This window comes from Rhinolophus ferrumequinum, chromosome 8 (assembly GCF_004115265.2).
Source record: "Rhinolophus ferrumequinum isolate MPI-CBG mRhiFer1 chromosome 8, mRhiFer1_v1.p, whole genome shotgun sequence".
In the NCBI taxonomy this organism is placed as follows: Eukaryota; Metazoa; Chordata; class Mammalia; order Chiroptera; family Rhinolophidae; genus Rhinolophus; species Rhinolophus ferrumequinum.
This window is the reverse complement of record NC_046291.1, coordinates 27,189,198-27,211,183: the sequence shown is the minus strand read 5'-3', so window position 1 is coordinate 27,211,183 and position 21,986 is coordinate 27,189,198. Positions and strand designations below refer to the sequence as shown.

The following is a 21,986-nucleotide window of genomic DNA, read 5'->3' as shown; positions in this document are numbered from 1 at the left end:
CACAGCCTTTTTGAGAACATTTGAAACATTTCTGAATTCTGAATTTTATTGACGTTGTTCCCAAGAGTAAAGGAGAGTAGGAGAAAAATCCTCTACTCTTTCCACAGACTCGGACTTCTTAACAGAGCTTTAATTTTCTTTTTAAAAAGATCAATATTTTTAAAAAATTAAAAAATAGGAGTAGGGGTAATACAAACATTGTGTTGGTCACTAGTCACTGCTAATAAGACCAATCTTCTGTGTGGCCAATTTCCTATGATCTATGGGAATGAAATTCAAGACTGGCCCAATTATTTGAAACACATAGAAAACTCCAAAACTTCTTTTTATACAGTGATTTTTACTTCTTTGCAATCTATGTTTATACCTCTTTTTTAAAAGGAAATATTAGGGAATATTTTGTGCAAAACACACCTCTTTAAAATTATTCTTGGTTTTTTTTTTGTTTTTTTTTTTTTGAGTAAACACGTTTGTTTCGAAGTGATCACAGATCCCAACAGCTTTTCTCGCTGCCTTTCTCAAACCCAAACGTCTTCTCTCCTAAAAGGAAGGTAACTCGAAAGACTCCCACATGCCAAGTGGATCTTTCTGTGTCTTGTGATGAGAAACTGACCGTTCAGAGGCAGGCTAGCTGCTACGGGAGAGAATCCAGGGTCCCATCTTGAACCCTTAATTGTGCTTTTCCCATGGAACTCTCAGTGGTACCCAAGTTCACCTGGCTAGTTGATTTAGTGTCCTTTCCTTAGGGGGACCCTCTAGTCTAATATTACCACTAGCCCAGTGGTTGTATGTGCCAAGGTTTTAGATCCTCCTGTCTCCTCACAGTGGAGGTAAATGGTTTGTACCATGAGAAAGCAAGCAGTAAGGTGTTTCAAATTACCCAATTTGGAATTGATTTTATTTCTTTGAACTCCATATTAATATGTGTGTTTGAGGGACCAAATATGCAGAGTAATGGCAAGAAGGGAGAAAGCACATTTTGTCCTATTGGAGAGAACGAGCCCCTCCCTGCTGACATGCCTACGTTGTTCTCCCTCGCTGCCTTTGGCAAAACCAAGACTACCAATGTGGCCAAGTTAACTCTAACACCGGAAATTAGGTTTTCAGAGGGCAAACATAAAAACAACTTAAAGCCTAAAGGTAAAATATTAAAGAAAACTTTAAAAAGAATGCTAGCAAAACGTTAGTAAAAATATAAAAGGTTAGACATTCAACCTTATATCACCTAAAGGAAACTAAGCTAAGAGCAATGTAAATGCTTTATAAACCACGATTAAAAAAAGAAAGAAAAGAAAAAGTGAGACAAAGAAGATAACCTGAACACAACAGAAAGAATGAAAGAAACAACTGACACAGATTCAAAATGAAGTAAATTAAAGAAGCAACAACAGAAATAGCAAAACCAAATGACTTTTTAAAAAGTTCGTCTTGTAAGGAAATATAGGTGGAAAAAAGGAGAAGCAGGATGTCTTTTTGAAGTGGTCCCCTGAAATTAGGCAGCTCCAGTGGCTGGGGGCTCTACAGAGATGTTTAAGGGCAGAGAGAGAGCTGCACTGAGGAGGGTAAGACGAGACTTTGGGGGGCCTCCTGTCATTGGCTCCTGTCCCCCAGCTCCCTCTATGATACCTGAGAGGCCGAGGAGATGTGCCCTTCAGTAAATAGCAATCCATCAAGCTGCCAGCTGCCAGCTTCCCCCCGCTGGCTTTGCATGGGCGTGAGAGCAGCCACGGCCATCTCCAGCCCTGTGTGAGACCCGCTTTTTGAAGGAAGGACTCGCATTTAGCTCCGAGTTTTTCGGGCGGGTAGTCGAGGCAGCATGCCTGGCTCACACTCTGTCATATGATCCACTATTTTATAATTTTATATTTTTATGATCCAACTGCTTAATCCAATGTTGATATTTCACAATCAGTTGTTCTTCAAGTAAAAATAATAGTGAGCTCTCTCAATTTAGAAGAGCGTGATTTTGGAAAGGTCTGCTTTTTCAGCTGCTGATAGAGTGATTTGTTGTAATTGTATCATACATCACCTAATGAAGACTACGTACCCGTCATTACCCCTCCTTCCTTATCTCTCTGTCTCTGTCTATCTCTGTCTCTTGTGCGCGCGCGCACACACACACACACACACACACACACCCCATCTAACTCATGCGCACACTTTACGTGGAGTAACTCTTCAATTGCATTAGTCAGATAACTCGAATTCCCAGTGCCCAAACTGTATTTTAATCTTTCGATGGAGGTTTGCTGAGATGAGGGCAGTGAGGTAGATGTGCGCACAGCGTGCCTCTTTTACAGAGTAGACCTGTTTTCGTCTACTAGTCCTCCCCCCAATGTAACGGGGCCTTCTTCATAGGGTCGCTGTGAGAATGAGAGTCCAACATATTTTAAGTCATATAACCTAGTACAAATTTTAGGAAATATATTCGTGAGCAAGACACTCAAAGTCTTTCGTTTTCTGTCTCTAACCTTTCAGTCAGTCCAGCCTGATAGTAGTTCTTCTATTTCTTTTCCTCTCAACCTCCAGGGACCTGCACTCCAAATACATCAAACTAGTTGGTTGACATTTCGCAAATAGTGAATTTGCAATTTCCTCCTCCCGTGCTTTTGTGCGTGTGGTTCCTTCTGCCTTGCGGGGCTTCCCAACCCTGCTGTCCTGTGAAATCACGCTAATTAAGGCCCAACTGAAATGTCACCTTCCCCTCCCTACCTTCTTTACAGCTTCCCTGCAAACCAACAGAATGAATCTTCCCTTCTCTTCCTTTCATGGCGTTTTGCTAATTCAGTTATTTCATCACATGTCACAGTGTTTATATTGACTTTGATATTCATCTGCCCTTCCTACTTTTAAACTGATAGGTTCTTGCGGTGGGGGCAGTTTCCGCTCCTCTTAACAGTGTTTGGCGTGTTATAAGCACTCAGAAAATGGTCCTTGGAGGTAGGAGTTGAAGCACTTCACAGAGCTCTTATTCGGGGCTGCTGAACCTAACTTAACCTTCCCGCGCTCACTGAGGTACAGTTAAGGCTGGATGGACACTTTACCCCGACATCTGCTTCTGTGTGTTGCTCGATTTCCTTTTAGCACAGCTTTCCCTGTTTTGAATTCAGGAAATCTTTCATGTCTTTCATTTTTTTCTGTTAAGCACCTCTAGCCTGGAGAGTCCCTAATTGACCAACTTAAAAGCTGTACATAATTGTAAGGAACGCTGAGAAGACTTCTTTGCTTTTGGGTCTGAGACTTTGATCTAAGCATTGATTTTGCCAGTTGCTTGACCTCTGGGTGGGAAGGCTTTATTAGTCAGTGTTTTCCAGAGAAACAGAACCAGTCGAATGTAGGTAATGGGATATAGGGGTGTGTGTGTGTGTGTGTGTGTGTGTGTGTGTGTATGTATTATAAGGAATGGGTTCACGTAATTATAGAGGCTAAATCCCAAGATTTGTAGTCGGCAAGCTGGAGATCTGTAGGAACCAATGTGTAGTTCCAGTGTGAGTTTGAAGGTCTAAGAACCGGAACCAGTGATATAAATTTCAGTCTGAAAGCTGACAATCTTGAGACCCAAAGAGAGCCAGTGCTTTAGTCCAGGCCTGAAGGCTGGGAAAGACCAATGTCCCAGAGCCAACAGTTAGGCAGGAAATCTTTGTAAGAAGTTTGAAGTCTAGTCTCATTTGACAATTGTATTTTAATCATGGGAAAAGTATAGAATGGAAAGAACCCTGCTTATATATACTAGTTATACATAGGGCAAGAGTCTCAAATGATTTTAGGAACTAGGAAAATTAGGAAATTAGTGAAGTACGTTGAGGATATGCCAAGCCAGAATGATGAGAAGTGTGATTGGTGCGAACTCAAGACCTGAGTTAAAGTGTGCAAATTTTAAATTTTAAGCTGTCACTTAAAATTAGCCTTTGGCTAAATTCTATCCCTTGTTTAGCTATTAACTAGCTACAGGACTTAAGAAATTTATTTAATTTTTTTTAGAACTCAGTTATTTTGTTAGAACAGATGGCTCATCTCTACGCTCAAGATTCTTGCCGTGCATTTTACCTGCCAGTTAAATTTGAGAGCTTATGAAATAGCACCTTTGCTGATTTAAAGACGTCTAACAAGAATTCTAAAGAAAAGTGACATGTCATCTTTGGAAGCAGCATAATCTTGCAGTGACATTATAGTGAATTGGTCTATTGTTTTGAGAAATATCAAGAGCAGAAATATCCTAATCATATTTTTGTATCAAAGAACTGTGTACATCGATGTGCTTCATAGTGTATATGACCAAATCTTTTGATAATTAGGCAGCAAGTCTCTACAGGTGTTGCCAAGTCTATACCTTCCTATATGTGTGCACGCTTTCTAAAGCCTGAGGAACACTTCCTGTTGTAAAATAGGATAAGTTTCAATACATATGTGCTGGTGTGTGCTGATTTTTCTTGTTCAAAGTCTTTTCAGAGAGTCCTGAAGCCTTCACACTATAATTTAAAGCGAGACAGCCTCTGTGGATTTATGGAGTCATTTTCCCTTTGGCTAAAGCCCTCTATGGTCACAGACCACTAGATTTAAAAAGGCAGCCGAACCTGTCCAAAGACCAACATAAATTTTCAGAGGTAGGGAAAATGGTGCTTGCTTATTAAATTAGTGAGAATATAGTATTTGGCAGCTACAAATAAATGATGTTTTTCCCACTTAAGTTAGAAACAAGCCTGTTAGAGATGTGTGATATTTGACGCACATTTGTCAAGTTTAGTTGCATTAATTGAATAATTTGCATGTTGCATCAGACACTTACTTTAGACTTTCGTTTGGATTTGACTAGATAAATGGGTTCACCTTTGCCAAAAGCTTCCAGTTATGAACACATTTAAAACAATTTTTCCCCACCACACAGAGACTGAACATGAGCACTAAAAAGAAAAAAATAAGGATGTTGTTGTCTCAGACTCTTCTTGGTACTCCAGTATTTATGTTTTGGGGTTTTCTAAGTGCAGTGTTGGGTCTTTTCCGTTGGTTGCCTGTATCCACTTTCCATTTGTCCTCTTGTTTCATAGACATTATTAATATTAGTCCAATAAAAATAGGGCTCTCTCTTTTGGTGATTTATTATTGGAAGCCATTTTCACTGACTTCAAGGGCTTGGGGAAGAAACATGTTTATCTTTGACAGATCTTGGTATTTTTCCATGTCTCACAGGCACCTTTCCAAGTCTTTTTTTTTTCCCCCTATAAAAACAAAATGAATTATAAGAATGGAGACTTTCTAAACTAAAGTTGATTAACTGGATGAGCTTTCTAAAGTACTTTCTGAGAAAATGCTGCACAGCATTTCCAAACAGGAAGCTTGTGTGAAAGGATACTACCAAATGGCCAGCATCGTCACTCTCATGTAATCCAAAGATGCTATTATGAAATACAGCTTTTGAAAACAGGTTATATTTGGAGCTATGTGTTATTAACAGACTATGTTGTGTGTATGTGGAAGTGGGAATTATTTCTTTTAATTCTAATATCAATACGCCATGAGTGGAAACTAGGTACAAAATGGGGAATGTATATTATGTTCTAATCAGTTTCCCCTCTCCCCATCAGCATCTTTTTTGTTTAATTTTTCATTTGATGCCTATCACTTAACATGGTGATGATATACCTCCTAATAGCACTATATATCTTTTTTATTTAATAAATATATATGCATTCTAGTGAAGCAAATGTCTACATTTTTGGATATCAATCTGTGTTTTATAAATTAAGACTACCTTATTAGTCAAATATTCAGTCAAATGTTGCTCTGGGCTGGGAGTTACTTGGTCTCTTTAGATTGACTTTGTATATTTCTAATTAGACAATGGCAGGCTAAATTCTTAAATGTACACTTAAGCGCTCTCCAGAAACCAGATATTATCCAGGATACAAATTGGGTCTTCCAGGATGAATAGGACTTTTGATCAATAATAAAAAAAATATTATAGTGAAACCTAGGAGCTAGCATTAAAGGAGCACTTTTTGTCTAGACACTGCTAAGTCATAGGTCATGAAATGTAACAACGTGGAAGGTAAACCCAGAGCAGTGAGGAGGTACTGAAGTAGTTCAAGCCCGCATTCGAACTCAGACAATCTGGCTCCAGAGTTTAGGATTCCAACCACTAAGGATTATAGGATTGGAAAGAGTAACAACGGATGCAAAGCTTGATCGTGTATATGTGTGTGACAGTAAAGAGCATAGATGAGTGAATACAGGGACATAGGCCACTTGTGGAAGGCCTTAGAATGCCTTGGAAAGAAACTGAGATGTTGTCCTGGAGGCATCCTGGAATCAATGGAAAAGTAACCTATTCTGCAATTCTTTTGCAGTTTAATTTAAAAAAAAAAAAGTCCTCGCATTTCTTTTTGATTTAAGGTATCTTCTAAACCAGTAACGCATTTTCAGTCACTAAATAGGAGTTAGAAGTTCAAATGGGAAACTCCTTGAAGACTAGGGAATGTATAGACGAGATCTCACTAGGTACTACTATATGCTTGAGCCTTTTTTTAAAAATTAAATCACAGCCCAGGGTCCAGGCATTGTAGTTCCATACACTCTGCCTCCTCACTGCTCTGCGTTGATTTAACTCAAGGGTTCTGACTCCAACTAGCATAGTTCACCAGGAGTATAAGCAGATGCAGAACACCTGCCAAGGGGGCTAGACATTGCATATCCACTAGCTGCGTATCTTTCCCTATGGAGAGATTGATGACGTCAAATTACAATCAGACATTACATGGGGAACATGACACCGGAATAAAAAGTTAGAAAGTCACATGATTCAAGCGCGGCCAGCTTCATGGGCACGTTACCTGTGCATTTGCTGAGGGTCCCTTGCTCATCAGGGCACCACACTTGGTTTAATGCTCTGCTAGCACTATCTTGAAATTCTTTAAATATTTTGAATAAGGGCTTCACATTTTCATTTTTCACTCAGCCCAGAAGTCGTGTACTTGGTCCTCGATTGATGAACTTAATGATACCACACTGTAATCCCAGGTGTCACCCATTTTATGGTAAGGATATTCCTGTTAGTAGGATTGCAGTTTGTTCCTTAATCCAGTGGATCCTTTCAACTGGATGATGCTTAAAATGACGTTGTCAACACATTCACCCTGTACACCATTTTCCTGACTGTTTTACTATCTCTTATCTCTTTGACATACCACTTTTTTAGCTTGTTTATGTAGTTAGTTAATTGTGTATATCTTTAAGTTGACTTTGTACATCTATAAACAGATCATTACATATTGATTTAATAGATTAACTCTGAGAAAATTTATTTCCTTATTCTTTAAGAAGTGTCCTATATGTTACTTACATGTTGTAGGTGGAATTAATGCATTAAGCTTAAAATTTATATGACAGTGGGATTAACTGGGAGAGCAGATTGGATAATGGAATATAACCAAAAGCTTTTAGGTAAGAAAGAGAAATGTGGCTAGAAACCCAGTAGTCATCAGGGCAGCTGGTCGGCTGACCCAGGACAGGTATTCTGTTAAATAAACAATGAAAAGAACTGTTGGGTGAATAAAGGACACATATACATTTTTTACTCATCACTGTCAATAGTCAGGTTCTTTCTAGAGTATTTAATCCTTGGCAATATGAGGAACAGGGAGACAGTTTACAGGAAAGCAATAAACATGATTGATGACTGGATAGTAGGGGATATAGAAGAAACTTTAAAAGATAACATAGAAAGTTTCTCTTGTCTGGAAAACAAAAAAAAAAAAAGAAATTTTAGAGTCTTTAAGCACATAAAAGGTTTTCTTTTGAACAAGTTTTGTGAATAGGTTGTTTCCATTTTAATAATAAATTGAATATGTGGAATTTCAGCGTAAAGAATTTGCAGAAAATAATGACAGCCACATGGATTATAAAGTCTTATTTTTGAAATAGTAGAATTTTAATTGTGATTTCTTTTTTGTCACAGCTTTTATCCATCTGTATTTGTTTAGAATATGAATGTATGATATAAAAAACAAAGGCCTATCAATCAAAACATTTCCCACCTGCTCTTTCTTAAGGGGCTATCAATGTAGTAAATTTAATGAAACCAACGTGGTTTTACTACTTGTCCATCATAAAGTGTTACTGGTTCCAGGTGAGTAAGTATTTACAAGAGACCTTTGAAGATTTAATAGAGGGTTTTAAGTGAGTGGAATACCATGTAATGAAAATTTTATATCATAAAATTGAAAGGTAAAGTGGCAAAAAATAAATTTGCAAAGATAAAAAAGACAAAGTTAATATACTTAAAATAAAAAGAGCTTATATGCATTAATAAGAAACACTCAAAGAGGAATGGAAAAGAATGGCAAAGGGTATTAACAGACAATCTATTGAAGAAATAAAAATGGCTTATAAAATTATTTCTAGTATCACTAGTAATCAAATAATAAACCTTTAAATAGGAGGATATAATTTTGTCTGCAAAATTAGCAATGATTGAAAATACTGTACTATTATGCAAGGATGATCTCTACTTTCATGTGTCCAGAATGGCAAAATTATTTATGATATGCATAATTATGTTATGAAATATTATTCAATCACGAATTTTCTTTACTTTTTGCATATTAAAATTAGAGAAAAATGCTCAGAAGGAAATCCTAAGTGAAAAAAATTGTGCATTGTGCATATGTATAAAATAACATTTAGATAGATAGAGATACATAGAATACAATAGAAATTATCTGGGATTTTAGGTGTCTTGTATATCTTCTTCACTACTGTGTGTTTTCCGAAGTTACTGTAATGACATCCTTTTGAAGTTTTGTTCTTCCCCCACCTACTCTTCCTTCCCCTCTCTATCATATAAACACACACCACAAACACGATTTGCTGGAGGGAACCGGAGGAGTTTATGAACTCCACATCTCCTTAACCCCAACACTTTTCTTTTTGCCTAGACAACATAAAGGCCTATTGCAACAAAGTGCAAAAGTAGCCCTTGCTGGGTTGGGGAATATTAGAGTGAAGACAGGCTGTCGGAACCCAATGTTGCCCAAGGTCATAGCCACCTGGATTTTGAAGTTCAGTCATAATTTTAAAACTTGTGTTCCATTTTTTTGGCACAAGTATATTCAGTGTGTTTCAGTCTTTGGTTTAAAAATCAATCATAGTTGTTTATACCTACAAACTATATCTTAAATGCTTTAGGAAGACCTTCTGCTCTAAACTTACAAATTTGTAACTGACTTACAAAGACCATCTTTCTGTGGTTAGAGACAAGACCTAAAATGCAGCTATCCTGTTTCCCTGAAAATAAGACCTCGCTGGGCAATCAGCTCTAAGGCATCTTTTGGAGCAAAAATTAATATAAGACCCGTTCTTATATTATATTACTATAAGACTTGGTCTTATAGTAAGATAAGACTAGGTCTTGTATTAATTTTTGCTCCAAAAGATGCCTTAGAGCTGATTGCCCAGCTAGGTCTTATTTTCGGGGAAACACAGTACTCCTAGGAGAGGTGACATAGTTCCTGTGACTGAGAGCAAGGAGCAAGGACTCCAGGCTTCTTGTCTTCAGGCCCCAATTAGCAAGACATCATCCTTTGTGAGTTTAAGACACCCACAATCGTAATTACAAATCTTGACATTTAGATGCTCCCAAATCCAACACCCATCCCAGCAGGGTTAGCCACATTATCACTAGTTAAGAAGATGTACAGCAATTAGAAGCTGAAGGAAAAGGTTAGCTCTACCACTTAGATGGAAGGAGCTCAGCGCTAAACCCACCTGCAATTGCAGTGTTGACTTTTATTATTTTTTTTATTTAATACCGGCTTCGAAGCCTGTCACTTGCAACAAGGAAGATCTGAGTCTAAATGGAATGTTTAAAAGAAGTGCTTCCTCATCCCTCCGTCAGGCTGTCCGCTGACCTTTCTATGGTCTCCACCCGTGGCTCGACTGTCATGAAATGCTGGGGAAGGTCGAACATCATTGGACCTGTCATGAGGTCAATCAGCCGGTGCTCAGGCCAATTTGCTAAATGTGTCCGTGCTAAAGAGTCTCACCAGTGTGATGAAATGTACTACCGATTAATCACCAGCTCATTTGCAGGGAGTTGTGACCTCCCTTATATTTGTAGTCCACTCACCACTTCACCTGCCCTTGGAGGATCTTAGGCCTGGACTACGGGGCCGCCTCAGGGACATGTAAAGCTGCTGAAACTCAAGTTTTAGGCTCCCAGGGTGACAGGCTAGGGGACGACTGCCTCAGGACAGCACTGACCTATTTTGCTTAGAATGTTCTGTGTGTTTGCAACCCCTAAAGATATTGCATGTCGCTCAAGTTCATGGAAAAGATATTCTCTCTCAGAAAATGTTAATGATACAGTAAGATCTCATTGTTTTTTTCTATCAACCTATCAATTCTTTATCTGTCTCTAGAAGGTGATAGCTTTGCCATTATTCTCTGTAGAGGTTTATTATCTGAGAGGTGTTGTCTTAAAAGCACAAGGTTTTCTTTTTTTTTTTCTTTTACGAAATAGACTGCTCTATTTGTAGCCAAGTCTCATAAATTAAAATACTTGTCAAAATAAATGAATAGTATGTTTGTTATATTCATGACTTAAAATCACATTTGATTGCTTACTCATTAATCCACAAAATTAAGCAATCCACCCTGGATTGCAGTCATTAGTACAAATAAGCAGGGTTCCTTCTGACAGTCAGAAGTAATGGAGAACACTGTACAGTGGTGTTTGTTTCAAAACTAGGTATGTTAATGTGCAAATTAGTTTTACAATTTCAAAAGGTTTCCTCTGGAAGACAATCAGATACATTAATGCAGTCCACCAGGAAACGGGGTAGGGCTCATAATGTTCTAAAGTGGATTTTAGATGGAGGAATTGTAAAATGCAATTTTGCATCAAACCTCGAGGATGGGCAGAAGCTATCTTGCCCTGTATAGGAGCATACAGGGTTACCTTTATTCCTAATTGTGTGGTAACTCAGGACGCAGGGAGATGGTGTCCACATAAAGGTTCAGACATCCGTATAAAAGAGGCCTTGTTCTCCCTCTTGGGTATAGTAGAAACCTAAATCGCTCATTTACCTGACCCTCTTCTATCTGCCAACTACCATACTAGGAGCTTGGAACATAAAGTCAGTTGTATTTCCGTTCCGTCATCTGTAAAATGAGGATAAGAGGGCTTTTCTCCTAGAGTTTCTTATGAGTATGAAATACAGTAATAGATGTGAGCACCTTAAGCAGCGCCTAGCACATGATGAGGGCTATGTAAGTGTTCCTGAAATACAGTATTTTAACCGTGATGTGATTATGGTTTCAAGTAGCTTACAGTTTACTTATCAATAGAGGCAAGAAAATCAAGGATCTCCGTGTCCTGCGATCAGTGATGATAGAGACAGAGAGACAGTGTTCTAGAAACACCACAGAGCCTTGTCAAGGGCCTCCTATGGAAGACTTGAACTTCATTTTGAAAGCGAGGAGAATACGTAATGAAGAATTTTAAGCTGGAGCAAGCCCAGGCCAGATCCACGTGATGGAAAGACCACTTTGGCGATTGAGTTGTAGATAAAAGTCAGGGGGCTGGACTGGAACCCAGAAACGACTTGAGGCGCTTGGAATAGATGTGTGAGGGCCTGGCCAGGGGCGTTGTGCCACTTCACTGTAAAGGGACGATATCCCTGCAGAGAGAGATCATGCTTAGATTCTAGTAAGTTATTCAAGGATCTATTGACATACCTCTGGATGGCTGTGGTAGTGAGTCCTGAGCCGTGGCTAAGAGATTACCAAATGGTATATTTGAGACAGTTCCTGCTTTGGTTTGGTTCAAGGACAGAAAGTGTAGGGAAGTAAGGAAAATAAAACTGAGCCAGTGAAATAATATTCATCCCGGATGTTACAACATGGTAAATGTATGTATGCTTTATAATTTACAAAATATTTTCCCACATGCTGATTTATATTTTCTAGTTTCAGATATACTTCAAATAAAATATTCTTTCAAAAATTCAGGTTAGATGTATATGATTTAGATAAGAATAACTTGAAGAAAAAGCCAATTGTGCGTCTGTAGGTGTCCGTGCCTTTTAAAACATCCCAACTTTTATCTTCATCTCCAGTAATGTACACTCTCCTGAGACATTCAAGAGACAGTGGAAATATTATTACTGACAAGGCAGGTATGTTGAGTTTTTAAAGTTTCTGACATTTGTGTTATTCCAACAATGCTGGAAACTTCTTCTGGCTTCTGTACCTGTTTGCTTTTCCTACAGCTGATCCTTGTGTCCACTAGAACTGGGGCTTGGTGGCTGACACCTGACCTCAAGGACCCTTTGCCCGACCACTGCCATGGATGATGATGGGCACAGAGGAGGGGGTTCCTCAGGCCTGCCCAGTGTATGATAGATATGAGTCGTGAATGTTGTTTCATAAATGGTGAGCCGTTATTACTAAGGAAAGTAAAGAATGCAGCAAAAACGAGCTCAAGATTCTCTCAGACTTGTCAAATGACAACACATCATCTTTGAAATTTTAAATCAGAAGAAAAATACAATTCAACATAAAATGTGTTTAATGTATAACTGACTTCTAAGTTACTTACTACAGAATTAAAGGAGGTAAGTGCAATTTTAGCTGAAATATAGGTGGTTTTTAAATAGGCATATCTCTTGTTATTATGGGGCAATTTAGGCAGCTGCCTTTTTAAAAAGTGGTAAGGATAAACATGGTTCTTAGTACAGTTGACTAAATCATGTTATTTTCTTTAGAATGACACGTAAAGCTGTAAAGTTTGTAAAGGCCGTTAGGGATTTTCAGTTTGGAGAGGAAGTGAAAATTTGGTTTCATCTGATTTATTGAATGTCGATTGAACTTTCTGAGAATCATAGCTGTTACATAGTACTTGCTCTGAGGATGCTAGATCTGATGGCTAGCATCTGATGAAGATGCTAATGGAGCCTGCTAATTTTAAAAGTTCAGATTAAATGCTTTGAGCTAGCTGTCAAAATCCTTGGAAGGCAAAGAATCTATTTCCAAACCTTTGTTTGAAGTGGCATAAAATTAGCTCACATAGCCAATTGTTATTTAGTTACAAGCAGATGCAAACATTTAAATGAAGTTCTGCGGTATTTCACTCTCTCCCCAAAGGTGATAATGTGTTTTCCTCTGTTTGTGAAATTGTCGTAATTTCACAGTCTTAACTTAGATTTAATTGTGTTTATTAAGATTTGAGACAAATTAATCCAATTTTATTTTGTAGGCTACTTTTTTTCTGTCTTTTAAATTTTCTTGATAGTTATTGGTAACATGGAATATGTATGAAACAATACAAAATAGCACAATGCTGTTAAATTCAGTAATTTAATCCAAAGAACTCAGTATGGCAAATACTAAGCATTTCTTAGTAGTACATTAGTTCACTTGACATGTAATTAAAATAGAACCACACATTTCTCAGTGTAATTACTAATAAAAAATATGTTTATAAATACAGTTTATTATGTTCTATGGGCATTTCGATCATTCTTTTTTATTTTCTACGTAGGCTAAAGATAATAGCATCAGATTATAAAAACTGAGGCTATAAAATTGACTGAATGCTATAGGCTGACAATAGAGAAAAACCACACCATGGATATTGAAGGACTCTGTATTAAAGGCACTTCATGGCATTTTTATTAAAATATTTACCTCTCAGTGTAAAAACGAAAGGTATTGGTAAATTGCTTCGAGTTATGGTAGAAATAGAACAGACAGCACAAACCATATATCACTGCTAGATGGAAGAGCAGTACTACATGTCTAAAGGTTGTGTGTTCTTGTGTGATGAAGAGCAAGAAAAAAAAAGAAAAAAAAATTACCTATGTGATGTGTTTGATCTTGGTACTTTCTCTGTTCTTCTGTCAATCCTGTGATGAAGAGATTAAAGAGAAACAACAATGTGAAAGCAGCACAGGGATAAACAAGTCAAGTGGGACTCAGTCTGGAAACCAGGGAGTGTTTGTTAGCTATGGTAAGACGAAGAATTAACAATTAACCTTGCACGTGTACCAGGCTCTGTGCTAAGCATTTAGGCGTTAGGAGTATTATCAAGAAAATTAATATCCTACCCCCACCCCACTCACCCCTCAACATGCACATATTCATGCGTAGATACACATTTACTAGTGATGTTGATCGTCATAGCCTTATTCTTTGAGTATAGAAACAAGTCTGAGTCCTTCAAGAGATATTGATGGTGTGAAATTGCAAAGAAAACATGGCTCTTTTGATCAAGCCTATTTTCAGGGTCATAGATGCTGTAAATTATCCAAAGGTCTTCTCTTTCTTTTTGATCTTTGAGTTGTTGTTATTGTTGTTGACTTTCCATTATCTTACCCTTTACAAGTAAGTATTTAAAAAAAGATGAAAATATTCTCTAAAATAGAGTTTATGGATATTATTTTTTTCTAGGCAGATCCTTGTTTTTGTTGTTCCTTCTAGATGCTTGCTGGGGAGGGGAGAGCCAGAGGATGCTCGTAGATACCACAACTAGGGCCTAATCTTCGCATTGGGAGCCGCATCAGCAGTGGCGGTTGAGACACAGTTACTGAAAATAATTCCGACCTACCTCGTTAATGTATATATTTTCATGTGCTTTTTCTAAGTCCACTTTATAAGGTAGGTGTGTTCCTAAAGACACCACTCTACCCTGACCTCTCACACAGAGGTACAAAACACATAAGATTAAACACTGTACATTTCCCTGCTGCCTTAAATTAAGTGGCAATTAAAGAGAAAATATTTTCATATTAAAACGAGCACAGGAATCCGATAGAGTGTAAAATGTAAAATTTACATGAATTTGTAAAATAAAGCTGAGCGCTTTGATTTTGAGCTCATGCTTGGTTGGCAATGCAGGTTGTGTCTCCACTGCCCTGGAGGTTTATTCACATTTGTTTTTAAACTACTTTGGAGGACACATCTAAAAGCTTCCCACCAGATACATCAAAGTGACATATTGGAAGGAAAGCAGGCAAGGCAGTGTCTGGGACCCCCCTCTCCATCCTTACCCACTTATAGTCCAATACTTTGACTTCTTCTCAGCACAAATAGCAGATTCTCCTTTTTGAAAATGAGCCTGAAAAAGAAAGAGAAGACACATAATCTGCATTTTAGGGGCATCATGTGGCAGAAACAACTTCCCCAGGTTTTGAAAAGAAAATGAGGAATTTTCCCCGCATAATTACAAAACCAGAAACAACAATGATGATAACACTTTGGCATCTTATGGATCGTTTATACTCATTCATTTTTGTTTAATTCAATTTGAACATTTATTTTAAAAACCCATAAAGAATCTACTAGGTATGTTTTATTTTGTTGCTATGTTAAGTTTCAGCATATGCTTTTATCTCATTTCACTCATTTTCTTCCAACAAATATATGTTGGGTGCCTGTCATATCGTATTCACCATTTTGGTGATACATATATAGCAAACAATAAACGAAAATCACTGTCTTCTCTGAGCTTACATTCTAGGACAGTGGGGAAACAGGCAAAAAAGAAAAGATACAGCATTGAGAAGGTGATGAATTCTATGAAGGAAAATAAAGGAAGAGAGAATATAGGAAGTAGTGGCGATGCTGCCATTTAGACAGTGTGACTAGTGAAAGCCTGGCATTAAAGATCTAAAGGCCATGTGGGTATCTGGCAATAGACTGCTTGAAGCAGAGAGAAGAACAAATGCAAAGACAGTGCGCCAGGGCCAAAGAAGATAGCACACCTGGGTAGAATCCTGAGAACAAAGGAGACAAGAGTGAGAACTGAGGTCGAAAATGTAACTGGAGCCCATTATCATATAGGCCATTGCAAGGACTTGGGCTTTCCCCTAAGTGACATGGGAAGGTGATACCAGACGAGGGGGGGGCGGGGGTTCTCAGAGATGGGAAGGGTTCTTACCAGACGACAGGCGTGAGTAATATCACACTGGCTGCCATGCTGACAATGGATTGAAAAGGGGCAGGGGTGGAAAGGAGACCAGTCAGGAACCTGTTGCAGCGATCCATGGGAGAGAAGATGGTAGCTGGGTCCAATACAGTGACTGTGCAGATGGTGAGAAGTGGTCAAACCGTGGCTATATTTTGAGATTTATTGACAAATTGGTTGTGTGTGGGAAGTGTATGTGAGACAGAGGGAGGAAGCAAGGGAATGATGAAGGGAAGAGTGATCAAGGATTAAGGCAAGGATTTTGTCCTGAGGCACTGAAAGGACGGACTGCCAGTAAATGGGATGTAAAAAGACTATGGGGAGAGCTTTTGAAGAGCAGCTTTTCAGTTTTTGACGTGTTGGGATAGGCAGTTGGATATATATGCCTGGAGTTCAGGGAGAAGCTCTGGATTGGAGGTTTAAAGTTTGGATTTATCAGCATATACTACTATTGATGCCATGAGACAATGAGGCTGCCAAACAAGTTTAGACAGATTCTCTTCAACATTTTTAGAGATGAGGAGGAATAAGTAAAAGGAAACTTAATGGAGGGCCCAGAAAGTTGAAGATATATACAATAGGCTATTACTCAGACATAAAAAAAGAATGAAATCTTGCATTCGTGATGACACGGATGGACCCAGAGGGTATTATGCTAAGTGAAATAAGTAAGACAGAGAAAGACAAATACCATATGATTTCACTTACACGTGAAATCTAAAAACAATAATAATAATAAAATAATTGAACAAACAAAATAGAAACAAACTCATAGATACAGAGACATTTTGATGGTTGCCAGATGGGGGAGTTGGGGGATGGGTGAGAAAGGGGGAAGGATTAATATGTACAAATTGCCAGTTATAGAAACAATCATGAGATTGTAAAGGACAGCATAGAGAATATGGTCAATAATATTGTAATAACTTTGTATGGTGTCAGATGAGTGTCACAGCGGTTACTTCTTAAGTTATATAAATGTCAAATCACTATGTTCTACACCTAAAACTAAATATTGTATGTCAACTATGATTGAAACAGTTAAAAAATATGTATTTAAATTAAAAGAGAGAGAGAGAGAATTGTCCTGGAAGGCAAGTGAAGAAAATTTAAAGAGGAGGCAATGTTCTACTGTGTCCTAAAATCAAGCCACAGGAGTGGCTTTGGATTTAGCAATCTGAGAATTGTTTTTGACCTTGATAAGAGCAGTTTCAGTGACATAAAGGGGTGAGAGCCTGACTGGCATGCCTCAGTAAAGAAAGAGAGGAGAGATATTAGAAACTGATCTGTGCAGAGTTCTTTTTAATTTTACTGTAGAGGAAACACAAGAAATGGTGTGGTACCTACAGGGGTAAGTGAATCCTAGGAAGGTTGTTTTGTTTTTCTTTGGCGTAGGAGAATGAATAGCATATTTGTAGACTGATCTTCCTGGACGTATCTGGAGATTAGATACCTAATTATTGACAGAGACCTGTGGGGACAAGAGTTTTGACTGGAAGTAAAGGCTGTGAGCACAGATCATTTTGTATCATGGGGTCTTTGGGAAATGTCGGTGCTGCACTGAGTGACGTGAGAATACCGACATCACAGAAGGAGAACAGAAGGGGTACCAGAAGATGGATAGGTCAACAGATGTGGAAAGCATCCAAACCAAATATTGCCAGTTTGCATTTTGCAGAGTTTACGTTACCCCCAGTCCATGAGGGATCAGTGAAAAATCTTCCACATGCCACAGAAGTTTAGTCTAGATGAAACCTTAACAAACAAAACAAAACCAAACAAAAAAAATAGTAGAATTTCTTTATGTGCAACTCATCTCTGTGGGAGAGGTAATTTTGAATGGGTTTAAAGGCAGAGAGGGAAGGCCATTTTCATACCCTAGACACGTTGGAAATCAGCATGCCTTCTGCTGAGGGACCAAAGCAGTGGTTTATGTTAATTAATATATCTCTGTAACACTGTCTGCTAGGGACTCTGTTACACAGTGATGTAGGTGTTCTGATGAATCAAGGTATCTAGCTAACAAGTACCTACAACATATGGTTTAGATTAATTATCAGTGTCGAAGCAAGTGTAAGTCTGTGTGTGCTGTCGATGTGGAGATGTAGGCTGTGGAGGGTCTCATCAGCCGGTGACTGGGCACCACAGATTCAGGAACTGGTCCTGTTCCTTGATTTCATCCATTCAACTCTTCAGCCATGCATTCAGAGTGGGCTCTGCAGAGATAATTCCTGTCAATCATGGCTTTGGGAGACAGATTAAGCTATTAACTAATCAAATAGATTATGAGATTTGGAGAGCCTCTGGATTTCACTATTATCATCTTTGAGAAGAGTCATGTATGTATGGCCTGTATCTAAAAAAGAGTAGAATTCACATTCTTTAGGGCATAACATCTTCATGGACATCTACAAATTCCACAATGTCACCTCTCTTTATATAGTTTTCTTTTTGGAAAATGGATACCATGAGGTCTGAAACCCTAGACTGGAAATTGAAAAGACTAGATTATAGCACTAATTACTCCTTAGTTGTCACTTTGGGAAAAACAGTCTCCAAACTACTCTGTTCTCCCATTTAATAAATCAGTATAACATTGTTACTATACACTTTATAAACTTGTGTGGATATAATAGTATGGAAAACAGTGAAGTATCTTAAAAGAAAATGTTACATAACAGCCATACGCAATGATTTATCTTATGTGTTATCAATTTTAAGCTTTTGTATTATTCTTTGGATTCGTATTTTATGTCTCTTTCCCCATATTTAAGGTACATAGCATATGTTAAGAGTTAAGGGTGTAATAAGAGGAAAAAGTAAGGTATAATCTCCTTTACATGAAACTGTTCATAATATCAATAAAAGAAGCCATTTTGTTTAGCTGATTGTTGCATTAAAGTAAATGTTACTAATAAATGTAACTAAAAATGTTAGAACTCACCAATACGTAAAGTTCAAATTGTAATGATGTCATACAAATAGTGATGAAAATGACACTTCTACCACATTTTAAAAATTGATTTGATTGTCCTTTACAGGATTTAAAGTATTAAACTCTTTACTTTGAGAGTAATGATTAGATTGATAGATGATTAGACAAATTATTTTTATACTAGAATAATCTTTATTATTAATTCTTGTAAGTCTTCTCTCAAATCAATTCATCAGTGCTACCAACTGAAAATAGAAAATGTATGTGCTCAATTTTAAGAATTAAAAATAATTCTTAAATTATTGGGAGTAACATTTTTTCCTTTGGTGAGAGGATTATTGGATTTTCCAGTTAAACAAGTCTCCATACTGGACGTGAGTAGCCAATTATGAACATTAGTTTTGAATAGACAATTTGCCTATCCCTGATTGTACTCATTTCTTTGAACTTGGAATTTATGATGTTTTGATTGGTTATCCCTGTGCTTGTGTCAATCCTGCTGCTAACAAGTTTCCCCTATAAAGGCGGCTTTGAATGCCTTTCCTGAATACATGTTTGAATCACAAGTAGGTTTATTTAATGAATGAAAAATATAGAGACTTATTAGCAGTTTTCAAGTTTGCATACATTCCACTTTACTGGGTTGACAGTAGCATCCCTGAGCTGTCTGTTGCACTTAAACTTGGACTTTTCCACATCAGTGCTAAGAAGCATTTGAGGTTCCTCAATGGTGGCGCTGTCCACTGGCCAAAAATGCAGTTTCAGCCAGGCTACCCTCACTGTTTATATAGCAACCTTTGCCCAATTAATGGAATATTTTTTGATATTTTGTCCTCATTTTGTGAAAAGTGACTTGGAAATGGACAAACATTTTTATATTAACGACAAGAAGCATAGTGCTCATATGAAATACAGTGGAGATGAAGATGGAATAATTTGGTTAAAAGTGCTGATGTTTATTCTCATTGGACTTGGCCTTCACTGGACTTAAACCAGTCAACAGAGTCAGTCATGAAGGAAAAGAACAAAATTAAAGGCATATATGAAAATGGGTTGTCTATATGTACAAGATAAACACAAGTTTTGTGTCTGTGTATATACACACTTTATCAATTTATAATGATCGTATATAAAAGGAAATATATAATTATGGGTTTCATAATGTCTATTGTTCCACTTCTGCATATTCAACTTTCATTTGGGGGAATGCTCTTGAAAGAGATACTGAAGTCCTTTCAGATATATTAGAAAAGATGGTGGGGGAAGAGGCAGCCATTTCATTCCCGCAAGAAAGTTAACCGAAATTGTTTTTTTTATTTCAAGAATAAACAAATAAACCATTAATTGGTTCTTGGCCTTTTCAGACATAATATTGTATTAAGAGTTATGGGTACAGTAAATAACATTAAAGTTTTAAGTTTTCAGAGACCATTTTCTTTAGAACCAAATAAAGATCCCAATCTACCAGATACAGTATCCGGATAATATATGTGCCCCACGAAGTAATGAGTGTTGTTGGATTTTTGTAGCTGATTGCTGTGTTTGAAGAACAAGAACCACTCCACAAGCTCGAGAGCCCCAGTGGAAACCATGCAGGTGGGCAGAGCCCCGATGCTTTTGAGACAGAAGTGGCTGCCCAGCTGGCTGCATTTAAACCAATTGGCGGGGAAATTGAAGTAACTCCTTCTGCTCTGAAATTAGGTATGTGCATTTTTTTGTGGTATATTTTTCACTTGGTTGATATACATCACCTTGTTGACTACAGGTTGCTTCTACTTTGTGATTTATCTTGTGAGTAGCTTTCTTAAAAAAAAAAAATCTGGTTTTTCTTTTCTGTAAATAATTTTTTTTTTACACAGTTCTTTGCAGTTGCTATTGCTCAGGTAATTAGATGCATTTTTGTTCTTGTATTTCACATGAATCTGAATCTGAATTGTGTGTCCTTGAAATATCATTGGGGAAGAGTTGGACTGTAAATGATGAGGTTCATCTGTAGTCCCTAAGAATCACTTAAAAAAGAAAAAAGAAGAATAAAAAGTCCCTGAAAAATGTCATTTGGAAAAAGCTAAGGGCGATCAAGGAATCAAGACCACAAATAAAGGTCGCCTTTTGTTTTAGCCACCTTTTATTTCTCCCCTAACTATATACCTTTGAGTTTGGGGAAAACATTTTAGTTTCTAAATCTGTCCTAATGATGTATTCAAACAAGAACAACTCACCCAATGATTTTGCTCAGAATTCTTTTTTTGTTATGTTTGTTTTGAAAGTGTGGGTAGAAAGAGAAAATAAACATTCTTCTAAAGTTTCAGTGAATTTACAATTCTAAGAGACATGATATGTCAGTTTTTGGTGATATCTTTTAAAGATTAATTTAGGTCAGTTCAACAGCATGAATCTTTTGAAAATCCACTGATATTTTGGTACCTAAAGCATTTTTTAAAAAAATTCCTGTTGAATGTATACATACATTTTGAGACAGCTCTAAAAGCACCTGTTGTAGGTTAAGTCTCAAGCCAGAAGAACAGAGGCTTTTTCCACTTTACAAAGAGAAGCTAATTCTTTTTAAAGCAAAGCATATGCTTGAAATTATAAAAAACTTTACATAGTATAGCTTTTTTCCCCATTTGAAACAAAATATATACTGTGGAGTTTATTTTACATACCTTAATACTGAATATTCCTAGTTTGCACTCATTTTCTGGAAAGCATCTATAATAGTGCCCCTTTTAAAATAAGCCACGTGGAAATTAATGACCTACAGTCTTTATGATTTTCCTCTATCTTGTGGAAAGCAGCTAGTGAAGCAGTCTGCTGGAACGCAGGCACTGGGGGGCTTTGTGGCAGCTTCTCTTCGTCTGGAGTGAGGTTTGTGGCTTCAACAACCTCACCACCCTACCATTCATTTGCATAATGGATGCCTTTTTATCCATTATGCAAATGGATGGGAGGGAAACTAGGCAATAAGGGAAGACGACGGGAGAAAATTGCTCTTGCTTGTTTTAATATTCTATTTATAAGCAAGCGCTGTGGTCTTCAAAAGACTGAACCTCAGAGTATCCCTGAGCCTGGGAATTTATTTTTACTTTTCTCTGA

At 37.5% G+C, this 21,986-nt stretch overlaps 1 protein-coding gene across 1 annotated transcript in view; it reads left to right on the top strand.

Annotated features, from left to right (window-relative positions):
* The window catches only part of PARD3B (par-3 family cell polarity regulator beta), a 939,210-nt gene that overhangs the window by 348,597 nt on the left and 568,627 nt on the right, over positions 1–21,986 (top strand). Inside the window, exon 3 of the mRNA XM_033112382.1 lies at positions 20,423–20,594. Coding sequence (XP_032968273.1) covers positions 20,423–20,594 — 172 coding nt within the window. The remainder of the gene's footprint in view (positions 1–20,422; positions 20,595–21,986) is intronic.